The sequence below is a fragment of the Corylus avellana genome, chromosome 7 (assembly GCF_965113065.1).
Source record: "Corylus avellana chromosome 7, dhCorAvel1.hap1.2, whole genome shotgun sequence".
In the NCBI taxonomy this organism is placed as follows: Eukaryota; Viridiplantae; Streptophyta; class Magnoliopsida; order Fagales; family Betulaceae; genus Corylus; species Corylus avellana.
In genome coordinates, this window is record NC_142496.1 from 5,660,335 (window position 1) to 5,681,814 (window position 21,480).

Here is a 21,480-nt window from a genome sequence, read left to right on the forward strand (position 1 = left end):
TTTATTTTTTATTTTTATAATAAATGATGTACGCACAATTCACGTGCAAAGATAAACCCAATCGCCTAACCCTTTGATATATTTTTTTCTTCTTTATTTAAGGAGAGAATCACGTACGCACGATCTGAATACATGGAAAGGGCTCCTGATCATCTTAAGACAAGACACCTATAAATCTTCTATTAATTTCCCAACTGCTTCACGTTTTGGTCATCGACATTGACCATTTTCGCAATGGCTGGCATTCAAGGTACTTACGCTTTTGGATATCGTCTTCTTGGTTTTGGTTTGAAGTAGGAGGATTTGGATTTTGATTCGAAAATATTGGGTCGTTTTGCAGAAGAAGATCGAGAGATTCAGAACAAGTACACCGTCGAGGCTATGATGCTCGATTCAGAAGAAGAGCTACCGGAAGTATATATTTCTCTCTCTCTCTTTTCTCACTCTATTGCATGTTGATTGAATGTGCATTTTCATGTCAATGCTCGCTGTTGAATGTTGATCTTCTTTCTTGTTTGTTTGTTTGTGTTTTTTTTTTTTTTTTGCGATGAATATCTATCGTTCTTGTTTGAAGTTCTTATTAGGTATTCCGAGCGACAGTACTTCATCTGAACATTTTATATATATATAAAACTCAAATATGCTCCAAAATCTTCACAGATGTTTTCAAAGGTAGCCATGTCAATGTATGAATTTACAACAACTCACACACCATCAATAAATCTCCTAAGCATTCTGCCGGGCATCAGGTCTTTTGTCCAAGAGTTAAGCCTTGGTTTGCAGAATAGACTGCTAGAATAGAATCACTATTCTTATGAAATAGTTCTTTTGTTTAGTAAGAGTATATTCCTAAGAATAGTCATTCTGGTGGGAATGACTAATCATTTACATAGAGTAATAGCTATTTCTTTAAAAAATGAGATAAATAGCTATTTGTTAAATTAAATAGAAATAAAAATAAAAAGATAAAGTGGGTGGCCACACCACCCTCGGACTCCTCGAGGGACCACCCTAGAGGCGCCTGGGGGTTGTGCAACTACCCCCGTTGCATTTTGGTGGCTGTAGATTTGCTTTAGGGGTGGCCTGGAGCTCCTTTGTATGGTCGCGGCCACCCCCGTGAGCCATCCGCGGTGGCGGCGGCCAGCCCAGATTTGTTTCATGGCCACCCACTTTATTTTTTATTTATTTTTTATATCAGTTGAAAAAAAATAAATAAATAATATGGGATTTTTAGTAATTTTGATTTAATTACAGTTAGAATATGTGTGTTGCTACCAAACTAAGGAATATGAATAGCTATTTTATTCCGCTCTCCTCTATTTCCAATAATAACTATTCCCTTAGTTGATAGTTATTGTGATTTGGCAAGGTGAAAATTCTTTGCAATGCATCAAGTGTAAGTTTTCAAAGGATTGGTTGGCAAAATTCGCTTTGCAACTGAATGAGGAGCATCAATGGAGGTTTTCCACTCCTTTATGTATACGTGATATTGTAATGACTGAGAAATCGTTGAATGTTGAATGAAATACTCGAATTCCACTTCAAAAAAAAAAAAAAAAAAAAAGTGTAAGTTTTCAAAGGGTCAATGGGTAGAGACATGGTTTTTTGTTGTTATTGGCTTTGGACCTTACTCACTGCCATAGGGAAAAGGATCCTCTCCAGTCTTGTTGGACTAGAGAGGTCTCCAGTTAATGGTCAGGATGGCCTTAGGAAAAATCCTAGGGCCATCCTCATGCCATTTGTCTCACTCATTTAAATATAATAAAATATTATTTTTGATTTTAAAAATAAATAAAAACTAAAATAATATAATAATGTTTTTTTTTATATGGCCCTTGGGGGTGGCCGGACCACCCCCAATGGCCAAACAATTTTTTTTAATTTTTTTTTTAATATGGCGCTTGGGGGTGGCCTTCCCAAGGGCCACCGTTTGGCTAGGGGTGGCCGTTCAGCCACCCCTTAGTGCCGGTTGGGGGTGGCTATGGCCCTTGGGGTTGGCCACCCCCAAGGGTTTTGAAAAAAATGGGTTTGGCCCTTGGGGGTGGCCGAAGCCACCCCCAACCGGCCCCAAGAGGTGGCCATTCACCCACCCCAGGCCAAACGGTGGCCCTTGGAGGTGGTCCAGATACCCCAAGGGCCATATATTAAAAAAAAAAAACATTATTATATTATTTTAGTTTTTATTTATTTTTAAAATCAAAAATAATATTTAATTATATTTAAATAGGTGCGACGCGTGGCATGAAGATGGCCTAGGATTTTTCCTAGAGCCATCCTGGCCATTAACTAGAGACCCATCTGGAGAGGAGCCGGATCCGGCCAGTAGGCCGACTCTCTCCGGCTACACCAACTCTATTAATTGCAATTGATGGACCCTTGCCTATGGAATGGAATCCTCTCCATTTCAAAGGGTATAATGATCATTTTATATATTTTTGGTCCATTCTACCCTTATTAAATAAATGATCGGCTCCTCTCAATTTTCTTTGAAATAGAGAGGATCATTCTCCCTGACCATTAGTGTAGTCCTACATTATGCATTGTTCATCCAAATTTTTTTATAAATTTTAATTTCTATGAAGTGGTCCTCAAAATAGTCAAAGGTAATTTTAAGTTCCTCCCAATAACTCTTTTAAGTTTATTCTTTATATAAAAAATTCTAGTTCCGCCCCTTTTGACCACTCTATCATATTGTTTTGCTCAACTAGTAAGTTGACAATCTTCACATTGCTGCCATCCATTGATATACATAATGTTTACCCCCGCTATAAAAGATCACTTGCGAGTTGCGAGCCATTTAATTTGAGTTTTTCGATGTGAGCTTACTGATAAGGATAGAAATTGTTTGAGATTAAAGAATATTAGATTACCCTAAACGAAAGAATTTAAAGATAATTTGATGAGATTGAATCACCCTAAAATTAAGAGATTTGATTAAGATTATATTGAATTATGTTTGTTGTTTTGTATCATGTTTTGTGGTTATTGGCTTTCGGACCATAAAAATGACTAGAATCGACAAGGGTGGCAATTTGGAATCGTCAATGAGCGATTTGGGTGACAATTTATGTTAAACTATATAAAAATATAAAGAGAAAAAGTAAGGAAAAAATATACAGATTAAGGTGATTCGGTCTATAGCTTACGTCCACATGTTAATGGCTTTTTTTGGTTACATCTTTCTTTCACTTGATATAAATTGTACAATAAAATGACCTATTTATAGTTGAATGAGACCAATAATACAATAAGTACATTATCAATATATAACCTATGAGAATTATAAGAGTTTTATAATAAATATGTAACATATGAGAATTAGAATAATTAAATAATAAATATGTAATATATGAGAATTAAGAAAGTAAATAATACATTAATTTAATTCAAAACAACTATTATATGTTGTCTTCATATGCCTCAATATATATATATATATATATATATATATATATATATATATGATTAGTATTACCTACCTTAGTTTTTACGGATGTTCTATTGGAATTTGACTAAATTATGGTTCGGCTAATCTTGAAAGTGCGATTACGATTCCTGCCGTTTAGATCCCTCACCTAGCGGCTAAATGCTACTATAATCATGCCAACTAAAATAATCACAATTGATCTTCCCAACTTACCATTTTTGCTTAGAGTTAAATACATTTTAGTGGGTAAGTTTGTTCAAAAATTGTACTCAAAATAACTTGGACAATATTAAAAATCGACCAGATTTGACAATACCGTACCTATTGGGCTATTACCAATATTTCCGCGAAATAATTGAAAGCTCTGATCTGGCGACAGGCCCGCACACGTCCGTTTGATAAATGTTTCATTGTCATTTGTCATAGACGACAAAAGTTGCCGGTCGCTTAGCTAAAAAAAGGCTGAAAATTTTGGTTATAGACTTATAGTGCCAAACAAGGTGCTCAGGCTGAGATCTGGGAATCACGTGGGGAGGGCCCATTGGAACTTTAAACACAGACAAAGCCAGATTCAGCCGGATTCTCTTACTCTTCGACCGTTCGCAGCTTCCCGGCCCTTTCTCTTTTGAAAAACAATAAAAGAAAAATCACCAATCACCAACAAATCACCAATCTATATATATATATTCTTCAAACGGGAAGAATCATCTATGCACTAGGATATATTCTTCAAACGGGAAGAATCATCTATGCACAATCCTAGTGATCATAAATGATACTGTAATTGATGTGCTTGAATTTTTGGACAGTTTAAAAAAAAGGGATTATGGAATTCAGCTCAATATCTTAGTTTATTTAGAATAGGTAAGCTCTACACTTTGCTAGGTTTTTATTGAAATTTAGACAGCTTAATTTGATTCGATTCTCGTGGAATATCCTCACCATTAGACATTTTTTTTAAAAAGAAAATTAAGGAGAGTAGCTTTGTTTTGGTACAGTTTTCGGTATGGTGTGAAGTGTGAACACTTTCTTTTAAGCCAAATGCTTCAGCAGATCTTCCTATGATGCTTAAGTTAGTTCATTTGATCCAAGTGTATGCCTAATGCCAATTATTCGGTCTAAGATTTGTACTTGATGTAAGGGCATGTTTATAGGCTAGGTTGTTGAGCCTTTAATGCAATCTCATCCTTATTTGGAGAAGATATTGGATCTATTGGATCTGTATCCCCTCTTATTATGCCATTTCCTACGAAACCGTTTTCAAGTCCAGGAGGCCTCTGTTCGCGGGATGCTTCCTACCTGCGTACTTGCTACCTTCTAAACCTAACTATCAAACTACTTTAAGTAGACCAAGCAATCTCGGCATTGGAATTTTCCAGTGACCTTTATCTTTTTGAGTTAGAGCTGACAAACATCCATGGCCCAATAGTTGTTGGCCCATAGGCCTGCGTCAAATGAAATATCCCTAACACTTTCTACACACAATCCACTATTTTTTTTTTGACATGTCCGCACAAGAGAAGGGAGCGAGGATTCGAACTAGTGACCTCCACTTCATTAGGTATGATCCTACCCGATTGAACTACCTCTTGGAGACTCAGTCCACTAATTACATGTCATATATATCATGTTAATACAAAGTAAACCCAAACACTTTGAAATATTGATAATCACACATTTTGTTGTGGTAATTTGAATGAGGGCCTCCGAATCAAAAGGTGTTACCTGACCAATCCATTCACCAGATCAAACCATTTCCTTTTTAAGTTACGTTGAGATTTCATATTCATAGTACTTAAATTTTATAGATTGTATTGCCGAATAGTAGCATATTATTTACAATTTTTAAATAATGTGATACTATATACTAGTCAAATATAATAAAAGTATACAGTTTTCAAATCGCACATTTTAATATCTTTATTTTTAAATTGCACTTTTTAAAATCGAAAATTTAAACAGACCATTAATATACTGTTGTAAAATTGTGATGATGTGATAATAAAAATTATTGATTTTTTTCTTTCCACAAACCCTTGCTAATTCAAAGCCGGTTTTTACCGTCAACGATCATCTCAACTATATAACAATCTTATAAGAATCTATTAAATAATATTTATTTTCTTGATAAAACAAAATTTAAACAATAAAATATATGGCCTCCATTTTACAGCACCGTACCCGGCCAAGTGGGCCAACCCATTAACTTCGCCTGTAAAAGCCCCCAAGCAAGAGTTTCATTCACATACCATCACGATTCACGTTGTATTTGTTTGGAAGGGCGAGCGAATGCAGCAGAGAGGGAGATCAAACAACAGCAGATCGAGGAGCTTCTCCAGAACCCGCTTCGCCGTTGAGGGTTGTTAGCCTTCGCATTTTCTCTCTTTGAATCATCAATTTCCCTCGTTTCCATCTCGCTTTGCATTTGGGTATAGTCTACATTGATTTCGCAATGGCTGCCATTCAAGGTAAGGCTTTTGGATTTTTTTTTGTTTGTTTGTTTGTTTTCTTTCGTTTAGATTGGAAATGGGAGAATTGGGTTTCGATTTTGGAAACGGTTCGTTTCGTAGAAAAAGAGCGAGAGGTGCAGAAGAGCTACTGGATCGAGCACTCCGCGGATTTGACCCTCGAGGCTATGATGCTCGACTCCAAAGCCTCTGATCTTGATAAAGAAGAGCGACCTGAAGTAAAGTTCTCTCGCATTTGTCATTGTCTTGATTCAATCTGCATTTGGTCGTGAGCATTTTTTATGGCAATGCTGTTGATTTCTTTGTTTCTTGTTTGTGTTTTAATTTTTTTATGAAATGATTGTGCGTGAAAAATTCTTGTCATCTTGTGTTCTCAAAGTGCTGCTGGTATTTCATGTTGAATAGGTAACAAAAGTCCCCATATTTTCTATTCTTGACTATTTAATTGTCGGGTGAAAGTCAATTGACTCATGGTGGCAATTTTAGAAGGCAACTTTAGGTGAATTGTTTACATATCTATTTCTCCTTAGAAAGTCATGCTGAAAAGTATGCTAATATAAACTAAACTAATTGAACAGGGGGGCGCATTGACCATTGTCCAATGGGGTAGATTGAAGTTGTACCTCTCGCTTTGATCCAAGTTGTAGCATGTACCTCTCCCCCACTCCGGCAATCTTTTAATACCCTCTTAAGCATTCTTAGTAGACTCACCAAAATAGTTTTTTAAGCTTTTTGGTGAGCCAAATCACTAAAAACTACCAAAAAAAAAAAAAAAAAACCCTCTCTATTAGCCTCAACAAAATGGTGATTTTCGTTTGGTGAGTGAACAGTACTCAACCTGTTCACTCACCAAGGTTGGTGAATACTGTTTACTCACCAAAAGAATAAAATATATATATATTACTCTCCATTTTTGTTTCTTTTTCGAACAAAATTCAAACATTTTTTCACAGTCAACCTAAACGTTCGTTTCATTTGCAGCGTTGGAGGGGACGATTAGGAAAAAAAAAAACTTAAAAGTATGACTGTTAGGAAAAAAACGAATATTAAAAAATATGACCGTCAAGATAATACAAATATTAAACAATATGACATTATGATAAAACAAATATTCAAAAAAATATGACAATTAGGAAAAGACAAATTAAAAAAAAAAATGACAGTTAGAATAAGACAAATATTCAGAAATATAACCGTTCAAAAGAGACAAACATTTAAAATTATGAATGTTAGAGAAAGAATAAAGAAATCGTTGAAAATATAATATTTAAATGAAATAATAAAAATGGATAGTTAAAATAGTAAGGCTACTGAGGTGCTTTAAAAAAGTTGATAGCTAAAATAAAGAACGATGATTTTTAGCTATTTTGGTTAGTAAAATTTGGTGAGTCTACTAGGGATGCTCTTTAGAGCATTCGCAGTAGCATCACTAAAAAATCACCTTTATCTATTTTAGCTATCAACTTTTTCAAACCACTCACACTAGTTTCATATTTTAACTATCAATTTTACTATTCTATTTAAATATTATTTTTTTGATAAATTTCTTTATTTTTCTCCAACAGTCATATTGTTGAATATTTGTCTTTTCCTAATTAAGGGTTATATTTTTTAATATTTATCTTACCCTAACGATCATATTTTTTAAAATTTATCTTTCACTAATGGTCATATTTTTGAATATTTGTCTTTTCTTAACGGTCGTATGACTCATATTTTTTAAAATTTGTCTTTTCTTAATGGTCATAATATTTTTAAAAAATTGTCTTTTCCCAACGGGGAAATACAGAAGGGAGAGAGAAATGAAGGAAAAATAGAGTATGCTTCCAGCTATCTATATCTGTGTTTTCCCAAAAAATGAATGTTTGTTGTTCTTGCTTCTAGATCTCATCGAAGGCAAGAGAAATGGAGAAAATATAGAGTATGCGTGTAAAAAAAAAAAAAAAAGAGGAGAGTTTTTTTTATTGCTTTTTTATTCTTTTGGTGAATGAATAGTGCTCAACACTGTTCACTCACCTACAAATAAAAAATCAGCAATTTGCTGAGGTTACTGGGAAGGATTTTTTTTTGTTTTGTTTCGTTTGTGTGGTTTTAGTGGTTTGGCTCATGAGACTACTGTGAATGCTATAATTTTAGACGTTAATAATTTTTTGCGTGGCGTTTGGTATGCCATCTTTCCTTGTCTCTCATTGGTTCATGTTTAATGCATGCCATTCTCTGGTTTCAACATATAAGGAGTTTGCTAAGCTTTTTAACTGAGTTTCTCTACATCACCCCCTCCCCCCCTTCTTTTTCTTCTTTACTTTCTTCCCAAGAATTTTGTAAATCATCTGATATAAAAAAGTCTTGGGGAATTTTTTTTATGGATAGTCTACTGACAGTATTTATATCTTGCTCATTATTGTATAGGGCATAATGCTATTTTATTTTCTTACCTTATCATATTTTTTTAATACCAATGATCTTGTGTTATTTCCATGCCTTAACGTGAAACCGAGTAACATACTAAAAACAATATTTTTTAATTGACAAATCCATTTTTGTGGTAGTTGAGATGTTTGTTGTTAATATGCTCAATGTTGAATGTCGTGAACTGATTTAAATGGGTTACAAACAGGTACTTTCTATACTTCCACCTTATGAAGGAAAATCAGTTTTAGAACTTGGAGCGGGTATTGGTCGTTTTACTGGTGAATTAGCTCAGAAGGCTGGTCAGCTTCTTGCTTTGGACTTTATTGAGAGCGTGATAAAGAAGGTAACTATGGTGAAAATTATTGGCCAAATAAGAAAATGTAATTTTTGTGGGGCTTCTCTGACTCTTCTCTTTTCAATCTTCTCCTTGCAGAATGAAAGCATTAATGGACACTACAAGAATGTTAAGTTTATGTGTGCAGATGTGACATCCCCAGACTTGAAAATATCTGAAGAATCAATGGACTTGATATTCTCCAATTGGCTCCTTATGTATCTTTCAGATAAAGAGGTAAATATTATAGGGTTTAGTGGCTGCTTCAATAGACATTTGGCGCCATTCTGAGTTTAGTTGAGTCTAAGTATATAGTACTTTTCATGTCACTTATGAGCCCAGTGCTGATCATATAAACTAAAATCAATGATCTTCTGTATATGGTTTAGTGGTTACAAGTCCTTAAGATCATTAACTTGGATGTTAGTATCAAGTCAGAGTTTAAGCTAAATTCTACCAATTTCAAGAGAAAAAGGATAAAAAAATTAAAAAAGAACTACTGCCTAGACCTCATGTAATTATTTATTGCTTTTTACTCCCGCATGCTGTCTAATTCTTTTGCTAGAAGTGATTATGCCATTTTCCTTTTCCTGATTTCTTTTGGTACTTTTTGCATTGTTATTTTTAACATACCACAACATTTAAGAGGAAATTATCCTCTCACCAAGTATTTCTAAAGAAACTGATTGTTAAATGCGGGCGAGTCAAGCTGTACACAGCTCATTTGTAAATGCAAAGTGAAAGGAGGTTCAGACAGACTTAGCATTAGATAAATTGTACAGCAATAAAAAATGACCTTTTTTCTTTCTTGCCTAGCGTTGCCTAGGGCCTGACGTCAGCAGTGACCACTTGCAATGGATTTTTTTAGTTATATATGTCAATGGTTTTGTTATTATCTGTTAATAGCTACCAGCAGGTCTTGTAATATCCACTTGAGTTTTATCACCATCTTGTAGTGATATTTTCTTTCTTCATGGTTTTGCATGTGCCACGGTACTGCTGATGTTTACATAAAATTTTGTATTTTCTGATGATTCATTTCAGGGTATTTGCATGTCTACTTGTTCAAAACTTGTTAATAATATAACAGAAAACATGTTACATGCATTCGCTCTATTTCTTCGGAATGACAGGTTAGCTTCTTCTCTGACTGTATCTCTATGCTTTTTTCGTTCTGTGCTTTGCAGGTGGAGTATGTGGTTGAAAGAATGATCAAGTGGTTGAAGGTTGGTGGATTTATTTTCTTCAGAGAGTCTTGTTTCCATCAATCTGGAGACAGCAAGCGAAAGTGCAACCCAACCCACTACCGGGAGCCCAGATATTATACGAAGGTTTGCCTTCTCAAGAATTTCTTTATTTAATACTTGTGAAGGACCTTCTCTTTTTTGTCGACCAAATATGCGATGAAAGACTATCATCACTCTAAGATAGATTTACAATCAATGTTCTGACTGTGGAGTGTATGTGAAAAAGAAAGCTGATGAGTATTTACATTGAACTACACTCAATGTGTTGATTTGAGCTTTTGGTGGAGGCCAGTAAACCACATCAAAGTTTGATTTGACTGCATTCAAACTTGAATCAGGCCTTGTCCATATTTATTATGGTCTTGTTTTTAAGAAAGAAAATGAATGTTTTCATGAATTATCCATTCATCCTGGCTGAGTTCAATAATTGCAATGTATTTTTGTCCATAGCATCTTTATCAAAGTTCTATTTTTGTTTTACAATGATCTCTGTATTTGGTTTCATCTACGTGGGTGCAAAATATGAGCAGGACAGGGTTGACCTGTCGTGACATGCTGTCCTGAAAGCAAAAAGTTTGTTGTAGCAAGAATTTGTTTCTGATTACAAAGTACTGCAGGTCTTTAAAGAATGCCATTTGACTGATGGTTCTGGAAATTCCTTTGAACTCTCTCTTGTTGGCTGCAAATGCATTGGTGCTTATGTGCGTAACAAAAAGAATCAGAACCAGGTAATACAATTCGTTGCTTCTGATTTCATCCTTTTATTTAAATTGGCTTACTGACTCGATGCAATGTTTCTGAAATGCAGATTTGCTGGATATGGCAAAAAGTCAGTTCGCAGGATGATAGGGGGTTCCAGCAGTTCTTAGACAATGTTCAGTATAAATCTAGTGGCATATTACGTTATGAGCGTGTCTTTGGACAAGGTTTTGTGAGCCCGGGAGGGATAGGTAGGAAGTTCTCTCTGTCTCTCTCTCTCTCTCTTTCTTCATTTTCACTGTCTGATGCCGAAGATTAAAGGAGTAAAAATTCTGTGCGCTAAGTTGAATAAATGAAAAATAAATTATTACCAGAAAATTCTTAAAGCTGGTTCTATGAAAAAGCTTTCACGGGATTGTCTCTTGTAGCAGCGCGTTAAGTTAGAAATTACTTTATTCATTTAATGGTAAATTCTGAGCCTTCATCGTTACACCTCATTACTGTTTTTGATCGTCATGGAGAAACCTTTAATTCGTTGCACAAATGTTACGTTGGATTACTATCTGCTAAATTTGTTCTTATCTCTTCTAGAAAGCTTCGCTATAGAGGCCATATGAAATTATGAATCCCATTTTCTCAATAAGCAATGCAGAGGCACGTCATTCTGGCTTATGTCATGGGACTTTAATACAATCATATTTTAATTCTTTTTGAAAAAACTGTATGATACATATAAGTGGAACATACTATTTAGGAAACCAACGTGTGCTTGCATGCATGTTGACTCACCGACTAATTTGGAAAATTTTAAGTAATATTTTTGATCTTTTGTGTTATAAAATGTCATTAACGTTATCTTAGGTACTTAATGGGGAATTTCACACAACATCAGCCCTCTTTGCCTTTTTCTTTATATATATATATGTATGTGTGTGTACAATTTCACCTGCTTTGATGTTCAGAATTTGTCGCAGTTTCTTCTACATTATTGACATTCTGTGTTTATTTGAGTTTGAACTTTAAACCTAAAAGATTGTTAGACAAATCAGAAAAACAACGATATGGTTGTACTTGTTTTTTTTTTTCTTACCAGGAGGGGTAAGACGAAAGTTCCTAACTCAATTTTCTTTTAAAAATTTGACTCAAAGTTTACGTGATTGTCTTTGAACAGATACGACTAAAGAATTTGTGCAAAAGTTGGAACTTAAGCCTGGCCAAAAGGTCCTAGATGTTGGATGTGGCATTGGGGGAGCTGACTTTTATATGGCTGAGAACTTTGATGTTGAAGTTGTTGGGATTGACCTCTCCATAAATATGATTGCTTTTGCTCTTGAACGTGCTATCGGACTGAAATGCTCAGTTGAATTTGAAGTTGCTGATTGCACTAAGAAAACATATCCTGACAAGGCATTTGATGTGATATACAGCCGTGACACCTTTCTGCACATTCAAGTAAGGCAGCTCTAATTTTTCTGTTGGTCCTTGTTCAAACAGTTAGAAGCATTTCCTTTTATTTATCTCGTTTTTTTTTTTCATGGACAAAGTGGAAATAGAAAGCTTTACCTCATTTTGGAAGCAATTATTAGCCGCGGTTTTAGGCCCTTTCTATACTTGGTTTTTTTGTCAGAAACTTATTCAAGACATACAGGCATGCATGTTTTTCTATTTGTGTAGGCAATGAGTAAATCCTGAGTTTATATCATATGGCCTTTGTTACAATGATGCTGGCTATGGTTTGCTCGGTTACACGATTCGAGACATCTGTTAGATCTTGTTACCGATTCTTAAGTTGGCTAATCCTACGGCATATAGACTTTTATCTCTTTGGTGCTCTCTATACATACAGTTGTTATGGTTTTTCTTGAAGACTCTCTCTCTCTGTTGTTTGAGGTTGCCGGTTAATTTTCAGGACAAACCTGCATTATTCAGATCCTTCTACAAGTGGTTGAAACCCGGAGGTAAAGTTCTTATCAGTGATTATTGCAGGAGTGCTGGAACTCCATCTCCAGAATTTGCCGAATATATTAAACAAAGAGGATATGATCTCCATGACGTTAAAGCCTATGGTCAAGTATGTTTGCATTACAACTCTCTCATTTCATGCATCTCATGCCTCTTTTCATGGTATTTCTCATTATATTTCCTTGACATATCTAACTCTTGTTTTTTTTTTTAACCTTGGTGCAGATGCTTAAGGATGCTGGTTTTGATGAGGTCATTGCGGAGGATCGTACTGATCAGGTTTGCGCAGATAGATCTGTCTTTTTGTCGTGTTAAATAATGAAATATGTTGAACTTCCTGATCTCAGACAATTGTTACTTGTGCTTCAGTTCATTCAAGTTCTACAGAGGGAATTGAATGCCCATGAGAAGGACAAGGATGAATTCATCAGGGACTTTTCTGAAGTGCGTTTTTCCTTTTGTTTGTCTTCTTTGGTTGATCTGTCCTTTTGTTTGTTTTTTGTTTTTTGTTTTGTTTTGTTTTTTTTTCCTCCCTCATGGTCTTTGGATAATATGCAGGAAGACTACAATGAAATAGTTGGTGGATGGAAGGCAAAGCTGATCAGGAGTTCGTCTGGCGAGCAGAGGTGGGGGCTGTTCGTTGCGAGGAAGAAGTGATTCTGTTTCCCATCATTTGCCCTATCTATATTAATAGCTTTTAATGTGTATTTGGAACAATCTTTGGTGTTGGTTGTATCGTTTTAGTTGATGGTTGATGTCTTCATAGCATCCTATCTATGTTGATTTCTCAGCAAACCTGTTCATCTTTAAATAATGATCAGATAGAGGAGAGACCTGATGAACTCGCCAGTAAGGAAAAAAAAAACACATTTGTAGGTTTGACTTTTGCTTATGTTAATGACATTAATAGTTTGATTTAGTTATCTAGTAATAAAGCAATATCATAGACCTTCTCATTGCTTTCTTGAAGCAATTTGCCGTTGGCATTGCAGAAACTCTAAAACCTTGTTGAGGTGTTTTTAACCAACCCCATAAGCACTATTGCCACCCAAAAACCTAGAGAAGACCCACATCCCGGTCAAAGCCCGCCATCTTGACCACCACAGAAGCACCATCCCAAACCCCTAAAACCAAACAAACTCCCACCACCACCACAAAACCGATAAACTTCTTTTTATCCCCGAGTTTTTTGCACAATTGCCTAGGCCGGGTAGTGGTTACTGATTATAGGGATTTCGAAAAGTGGTTAATAACCGGTAATTAACCGGTTTAGAATATATATTAAAAATAATTTTATTAATATTTCAAATGTTTTTTGCTCAACTTTTCGATATTTGACAAATAATTATATAGTGGTGGGGTTATGTAGGCGGACATAGTTTTCTTCTAAAATGGGTCGGAAGAAATTTCTCTAACCTAAAATCTATAATAATAACATTTATTCTTTGAGTATGTAAAAATCACATGTTTTTTTAATAGTAGGGGCATACATGGCAAATATTTTATTAAAAATGCATATGCATCACATACTATTAAAAAAAACATATGCTTCTCATACGCTATTAGACACATGTTATTTTTATAGATTGAGTTGAAGGAAATTCTTCAAACTTAATTTTGGTAACGGCCCATTAGTGACGTGTCATTAGTAATGTGTATGGTAGGTTAAAAAATTGGAAGTTAGTAAGGGAATTTTGTAATGTGTCAATTTCTGACACGTCATCCTTTGGTAACGTGTCAGAAATTGACATGTTACTAAACTTTAGTAACGTGTCAATTTCTGACACGTTACTAAAGTTTAAAAAATTAGTAAAAATTAAAATAAAATTTTTATTCCAAATTTATTTCCGGAAATTTTTTTTCAAATAATATCATGGAATTCCAAACCCAAATTTCAAATAAAGAATTTGATTTTCAAAAATCCAAACCCAGCAAATCAAAATTTAATTGACAAAAAAAAAATAATTAATTGAACTTGGAATAGATCAATAGATTCAAACCCAGCAGCAAAAATTAATTTAAGCAAAAAATTTTAAAAGTTTTGAACTTAGAATCTGATTTTACTACTCACTCACTGTGTGGAGTTGGAGAGTACCAAAAATAAAAAAAACCTGCAACACCAAAGAACCAGAAAAGTCAATAGGTTTAAAAGCTAAGACAAATGACAGAAAAATCAACCATAAAAATAAGAAAAATTACCCATTACAGTATACAATGTCTGTTCCCCAAGTGGATTCAACTTGAAAAATTAAACCAAACCAATCAAAAAATTCAGACCTAGAAAAATTTCAAACCCAGTAGCAAAAAAATTTTCAAAATCCCAAACCCAAACCCAGCAGCAAAAAACAATTTCAAAATCCCAAACCCAGCAGAAAAAAAAAAAAAAAAAAAAAAAAAAAAAAAAAAAATCAGTTCTTTCTCTTTTTCATTTTCTTCTTTTTCTCTTCTCCATTTCCTTTTCTTCTTCCCAATTGAGAGAAGAGAGAGCTGCCATGGGCGTGAGAGCAAAAGAGAGAAAAAGAGAAGAAGAAAGAAGAAAAAAGAAAGAAGAAAGAAAAAGCGCGGCCGGAGGAAGAAAAAAGTAAAAGAGAAAAAGAAGAACCAGTTGGTGCATGTTCCCAATGCCCATTGGTAACGTGTCAACTTTAACACGTTACTAAATGGCGTCACCATTTCAAAAACTGAAAAAAAAAAATAAATAAATAAAAAATTAACAACTTTAGTAACGTGTTAAAGTTGACACGTTACTAAATGGTAACGTGTCAAATTTGACATATTATCAAATGGTAACGTGTCAGAAACTATCATGTCACTAAATGGTGACTAGTGAAAAAATCTTACACAGTAGACACGCCACTAATAACACTTTTTTTTTTAAGTAAGAGGAGAGAGATAAAAAATTTTTAGGAATATAATAGGATTGGGTAGCTGTAGGGAAATGAATGATCTACTGTGTCTGTAACTAGTGCTATTAGAATAGAATTTCAGTTAATTAGGATTATGTTATTTAAGATTCTAATTTTAATATTTGCAATCTTATCACTTTAGCTATTATCCCATTATATTCTATTTAAAAACGATTTTGTTATCAATAAAATTATGAGAAAGCATTTTGTGATTGATCTTTAGTATTCCCCCATCTTAAGTGGAATTTTGTGGTGTTCTCCTGCCTGAAGTGGAAAATTGTTTCACTCAAATCCCATTTTCCCAATCCAACCACAAGAACCTATCAATGTGAGCCCTTTAAAATTTAAATCGAGTCCTTTAATGTGAACTTATTTTGAATTTTCCTTCATAGATACATCCATTTGAATTTTGAACCTGCATTGTTTCATCTGAATCCTCTATATTTTGTAGTGGAATCGTATGTTATTAGATTGTCTAAATACCATAAAAATTCTCCCAACAGAGAAGTTGTAAGGACAACTTGTTAAGGGCACATCAAAAAAAGATGTTGTAGAGGGTTTTTTTAAGAGTTTTCTCTACATTTAGGCATGGAAAGAGATTTCTTCACATCAAGCGGATCCAGATCCCCTCCCATTATTGGGAGAATATGAGGCTCTCATATTGATGATCTTGATCATTCAATTTAATCCAACAGCCCACATTATGCCACATGTCCACTCAAAATTAAATACTAAAATATTAATTAATTTTTAAAAAGAAAATAAAAATAAAAATAAAAATAATAAAAAAATTTAAAATCAAAGAAGGAAAAAGTTGGGGTGGGGTGGCCGGCCACCCCAGTTGAGCCTAGGGGTCCCAAAAAAATTTCATTTTTTTTTTTGTTTTTTGGCCCTAGGGGGTGGCCGAAGACATCCCTAGGCTCAATTGGGGTGGCCAGCCAACCCAAATTTTTTGTTATTTGATTTTAAGTTTTTTATTATTTTTATTTTTATTTTCTTTTTAGAAGATAATTAATATTTTATTATTTAATTTTGAGTCGGACACGTGACACAATGTAGACTATTAAATTAAATTCAATGGTCAGGATAAGCAATATGAGAGCCTCATATTCTCTCAACTAAAGGGTGGGGATCCTGATCCCACTTCCTCTTTGATATTTATTGTCCTTCTTTCATGTCTCCTCATTTTGTGTGTGGTCACTTTGAGTGGCAAATACAAAAGTGGGTGGGCAGGCCCTACAAAAGTTTTTGAAAAAGTTTTTTTTTTAAGTTGTAAATTATTTTTCAAGTTTAAACTTTTCATTTTTAGATCGATGTACTCATAATTAAAATGTTGAATCCGATGAATGCTAAGAGTAAAGTGTTGCTTGAACAATGGACAAATAAGTAACCACTAGTTGGGTATAGATGACTAAACTAAACAATAGATCCACTTAAATTCTTAAAGGACTTTCAGTTTCTGAAATTTCAGATTTAAGCTTTCTATTTTTCATCTAAGAATCATTATTCTGCCACATATCTTACTACTAATAAAATAATAAAATACTAAATTATTATTATTATTTTATTAGTAGTGGGACACATGTGAGAACAATGATCATTTGATAAAAAATGGACGACTTGAATTCAAAATTTCAGAAATAAAAATTTTCTAAAAATTTCAATAGATCTTGAGCTCAAATTATGATCTAGGAGAGAGTGAGAGAGAGAGAGAGAGAGTAAAAGGTTTGGCTGTGGAAGGGAAAAAATAAGATTATCTTGGAACTTGAAAAGAACCAGCTATTTTTATGAACTCCAAACATAAAATATTTATAAAATATTTTTTCTTTTATATACAATTAGAAAACAAAAAAACACCCTATAAAAATCTTAAAAAGTAAGACAGTTTACTTTTTAGTACTGATAATTTAAAACTTAATACGCATATGATAAATTGTCTTATATTTTTTTAATGTTGATGTGAGTTTTTCTGATACGCATGTGAGTTTTTCTTTTTATTTATTAATATTAAATTAAAATCAAAGTAACGTGGCCATGGAAAAATATATATATTTTTTTAACAAGAATCTTGTCAGATTTCACTAATAAAAGATTAGAAAATAACACTCTTGCATAAAACTCTCATAAATTATAGCAAAATATTATGAGATTATAAAATCATAGATACAATCAAAGAATTCTTACAATCAAGTAGTATTATTTATAACTTCAGCTTCCGTTAACTCATGTATAATTACAGTTATGAAATAAATTTACTTCAAGTAGACTAGATCTAAGACATAGGTAGCTCAAATTTCTAAATTTTATTTTCCTGCCGTGAGAGATAATCCACCACCGATCTACTCCATCTCTGTCTAAAAAGTTAGGAAAACAACTCATGTCGGAGCACAATATCGTAGACATCTCAAGAAGACAAGCATTGGTTGGTGAAAACGAGTATATCTGAGTTTGAAAAATTAAATTTATATCTAGATTTACAAACTAGATTTAAAACAAAAATACCAAGAACAGGATTCTGAAGAGACTAGAAAAGATACTGAGCACTGCTACTAAAGAGAAGAGGGGCAGGGAAAGGAGCCGTTCTTCCCTCCTCAATGTTTTCTCAATGTTAAAAAATACCAATTTTTGAATTAGTTGTTAAAAACAAATTTTGAGCTATGCTAGTTATTATGTATATATAATGGTTTAAAATATTATATATTTTTTCTATGAAAGTCCTAAGATTATTATTACTACCGTCCTTGCAAGTATCCAAAATTATAACTCTGTCACTGGTCACTGTAATTATCAATATCTGCATTTGAATAAAACCTTAATTAAAAATAGAATGAAACGCTTTTCCGTTATGAAACTCGATATGATCCTATTTTACCGCCCAAATATGACAGCACCGTACATCTTGCCAATCTTACCGCCAAATAATTGGAAGCTCTAACGACAGGCCCGCACACGTGATCCAATTCACCGTCGTACACAAGAAAAGTAGCCGTTGGCAGAGCTAATGGCCTAAAAAGTAGGCTAGGGAATGGGTCGGTCCCGGGAATCACGTGGCGAGGGCCCATTAGAGTGTTAAAGACAAACAGCGGCAGATTCCGTCAGATTCTCTTGAGTTCGGCTACCGGCGTTTTCTCTTTTGAAAATTATAAAGAAAAAGCCGACAAATCACCAACCCATTAACCATATATATTTTTTTTAATATTTTTTTATAAGGTGGAGAATCTTTTGTATTTGTATTTGTATTTTTACAAGGTAGAGAATCTTGTAATATGATTACTTATTAGATATCGTATCATGTTAGCATCATCTTACTTATTAGAGAATCTTTTACATTATTTAAATGTTAAAAAAGATTGATAATATTAGTTTTATATACATTATTTTTTTTATTTTCTTACTTATTAGAGAATCTTTTATATTATTTAAATGTTAAAAAAGATTGATAATATTAGTTTTATATACATTATTTTTTATTTTTTAAGAAGTTTTATATGCATTATTATATGGACAAAGTTTCTCATTTTATAGAATGTGCGGTAAACCCCTCATTTTATATCATTCAATATTAGTTTATCACACAAACTTGAAACACATAATAAAATACACACAAAAAACACCGAATTAGCAACTCATTCTTCGTTATCGACAAAATGGGCGTTTCTCTTTTTCTTTAGAAACCAGATCTACCTATTTCCGCCTCTTTCACCTAACATCGCCAATAAAGCTATTGCGCCACTTCCTCCGAAGAACAAAGTAACTTTTCTTTTTCTGCCATTAACCTATCTCTTCAACCCCAACTTTCTATTTCTCAACAACGTTGCTATGAACCAACCTCTCTAGGACCTCCATAACCATTGCATGCCATGGCCTTCCGAACCCACAAGATGTTAAAGACATTAGCTTCTACTCTAATCCAAACGACGCCAATAACCTCCATTGTCACATGTATTGTCTCCACAAAATGACCAAACAAATGGATAATAAATTGCCCACAACACAATCAGACGAAACAAGCGAAATGAACAATTAGCTAGATGAAAATAGACAAACTGATTGGTGGCTAAAAACGGTGGCTTTAGCCAGATATCGGTGGCGGCATTTGGTGGAGAAGATGGTGGTTGTTTAGGGGAACCACCGGTGGATTAGAATGAATGGCAAGAGAAGCGTTTTTGTCGATGTGTTTGATCTGCTTTAAAGATTGGATGTTTTTATCTCAATTCTATTTGGTGTATTTTGTTAACCTGTATGATTTTTATTAGGTGCTGTAAAAGAAATAATGTTACAAGTCACTCTTGTGTCCCTCCAAGAATGATGTAACTCTTAAAATCATCATTAGGCTTATGATTGATCAATATTGAATTTTGATCAAAGGGCCACATCATTCTTGGAGGGAAATAAGAGTAACACAAAAAGGATTTCTAGAATTACTCGTAAAGAAAAGAGAGGTTTTACACCACAGCATCTAATAAAAATTATACAAGTTAGCAAAATACACCAAATAGAATGGAGATAAAAACATCCAATCTTTAAAGCAGATCAAACCCATCGACAAAAACCCTTCTCTTACCATTCATTCTAATCCACCAATGGTTCCCCTAAACAACCACCATCTTCTCCACCAAATGCCGCCACCGATATTTGCCTAAAGCCACCGTCCTCAGCCACCAATCAGTTTGTCTGTTTTCATCTAGCTAATTGTTCCAAAAAAAAAAAAATGATCTCTAACAATGATGATCTTTTACCTTGAAACTAAGGGACAATGATCATTTCTATTTCAAATGATATAGATAATATCTATTTCATTGTTATGATTTAGAGAAAACCTTCAATTAGGAGTCATTTTTGTGTCACTCTTGTGTCTCTCCAAGAATGATGTGACTCTTAAAATCATCATTAAGCTTATGATTGATCAATATTGAATTTTGATCAAATGATAATTTTAAGGATTCTTGAAGACATACAAGAATGACACAAGAGAGACTTCTAGAATTACTCGTAAAGAAAATAAAGGTTTTACACCACATCCTAATTGAAGGTTTTCTCTAAATCATAACAATGAAATAGATATTATCCATATCATTTAAAATGGAGATGATCATTATCCCTTAGTTTTAAGGTAAAAGATCATCACTGTTAGAGGATTTTTTTTTTTTTTTGAAGTAGAGAGAATCATGTGTGCACGGGTGCTATCATGTTAATGCAAAGATAAACCCAAACATCTAAAAAAGATCGGATAAAGATCCGATTTTTAAAATTATACGAATTCAAGCTGTTTCTTGTATCGAATGGTTCGAAAATTCTTTCAACTTAGTGTCTAAAAGCCACAAACAATAGTCTTAAGGAGAGAATCTTGTACACATGATCCATTAGACGTGATATATGATTTTTATTTTTTATTTTTTTTCCTGAGCAAGAAGGGTAGGAGGGGGGTGACCAACCGAGATTACTTTACCAGGGCGTGATCATTGTAGCATTTGCTTGCTGGGAAGTGCTTAGGAGGGACCTAGATGGCGGGAATCGTATGTGCTCCGCCGCTCCCTGAAGACCAATTAAGCCATAGCTTATTGAGCCCCACCAGGACATCAGTGAAACGTAAGGCAATTAATATTAATTAGATGAGATATGTGATTTTTTATTTTAGCAATAAGGGCAAGAGGAGAACGACCAATTATGGCTACTCTACTTGGGTGTGATCATGGTAGTACATGCCCGCTTAGAACTGTTTAGGAAGGGTCTAATCGGTGATAACCACATACGCTCTTTCAAGACCAATTGAGCCATAGCTTGACTCAATTCCATTAGAACTTGAGTTAAACCCAATGCAACTAATACTAAGTAGATGTGATATATGATCATATTGATCCAAGTGAAATCCTTCTTTGCATTCTTACATTCATTTTGCTTACATCTCTATTGAGTCACGCGATATTATAATATTGGACGCCAATAATTTCTCTTGTGATACATAGGCACATAAATCCAAAGAAACCAAATACATAAAGGAACCCTTGAGGCTTTAGACATCCTA

The 21,480-nt window shown here is 34.0% G+C and overlaps 1 protein-coding gene across 2 annotated transcripts; it reads left to right on the forward strand.

The window, feature by feature from the left end:
- The first annotated feature begins 219 nt into the window (after nucleotides 1-219).
- Nucleotides 220-13,468, forward strand: LOC132184016 (phosphoethanolamine N-methyltransferase 2). Of its 2 annotated transcripts, none has more exons than XM_088518046.1 (12): nucleotides 220-250; nucleotides 341-414; nucleotides 8,513-8,650; nucleotides 8,741-8,878; nucleotides 9,829-9,972; nucleotides 10,506-10,616; nucleotides 10,697-10,838; nucleotides 11,759-12,039; nucleotides 12,497-12,658; nucleotides 12,775-12,828; nucleotides 12,919-12,993; nucleotides 13,108-13,468. In XM_088518046.1, exons 1-12 carry the CDS (start codon nucleotides 235-237, stop codon nucleotides 13,204-13,206), a joined length of 1,434 nt encoding a protein of 477 aa, XP_088374172.1. In that variant the 5' UTR covers nucleotides 220-234; the 3' UTR covers nucleotides 13,207-13,468. The 2 variants fall into 2 exon arrangements, with proteins under 2 accessions (XP_088374172.1, XP_059453480.2); XM_059597497.2 differs by lacking the exons at nucleotides 220-250; nucleotides 341-414 and adding exons at nucleotides 5,685-5,895; nucleotides 5,998-6,113.
- The last annotated feature ends 8,012 nt before the right edge of the window (nucleotides 13,469-21,480 follow it).

Excerpts from the sequence above, each read along its gene's own strand:
- LOC132184016 (XM_059597497.2), top strand. Across the intron at positions 8,651-8,740 it reads TTGAGAGCGTGATAAAGAAG|AATGAAAGCATTAATGGACA; the intron begins GTAACTATGGTG and ends TTCTCCTTGCAG. Across the intron at positions 12,659-12,774 it reads ACGTTAAAGCCTATGGTCAA|ATGCTTAAGGATGCTGGTTT; the intron begins GTATGTTTGCAT and ends ACCTTGGTGCAG.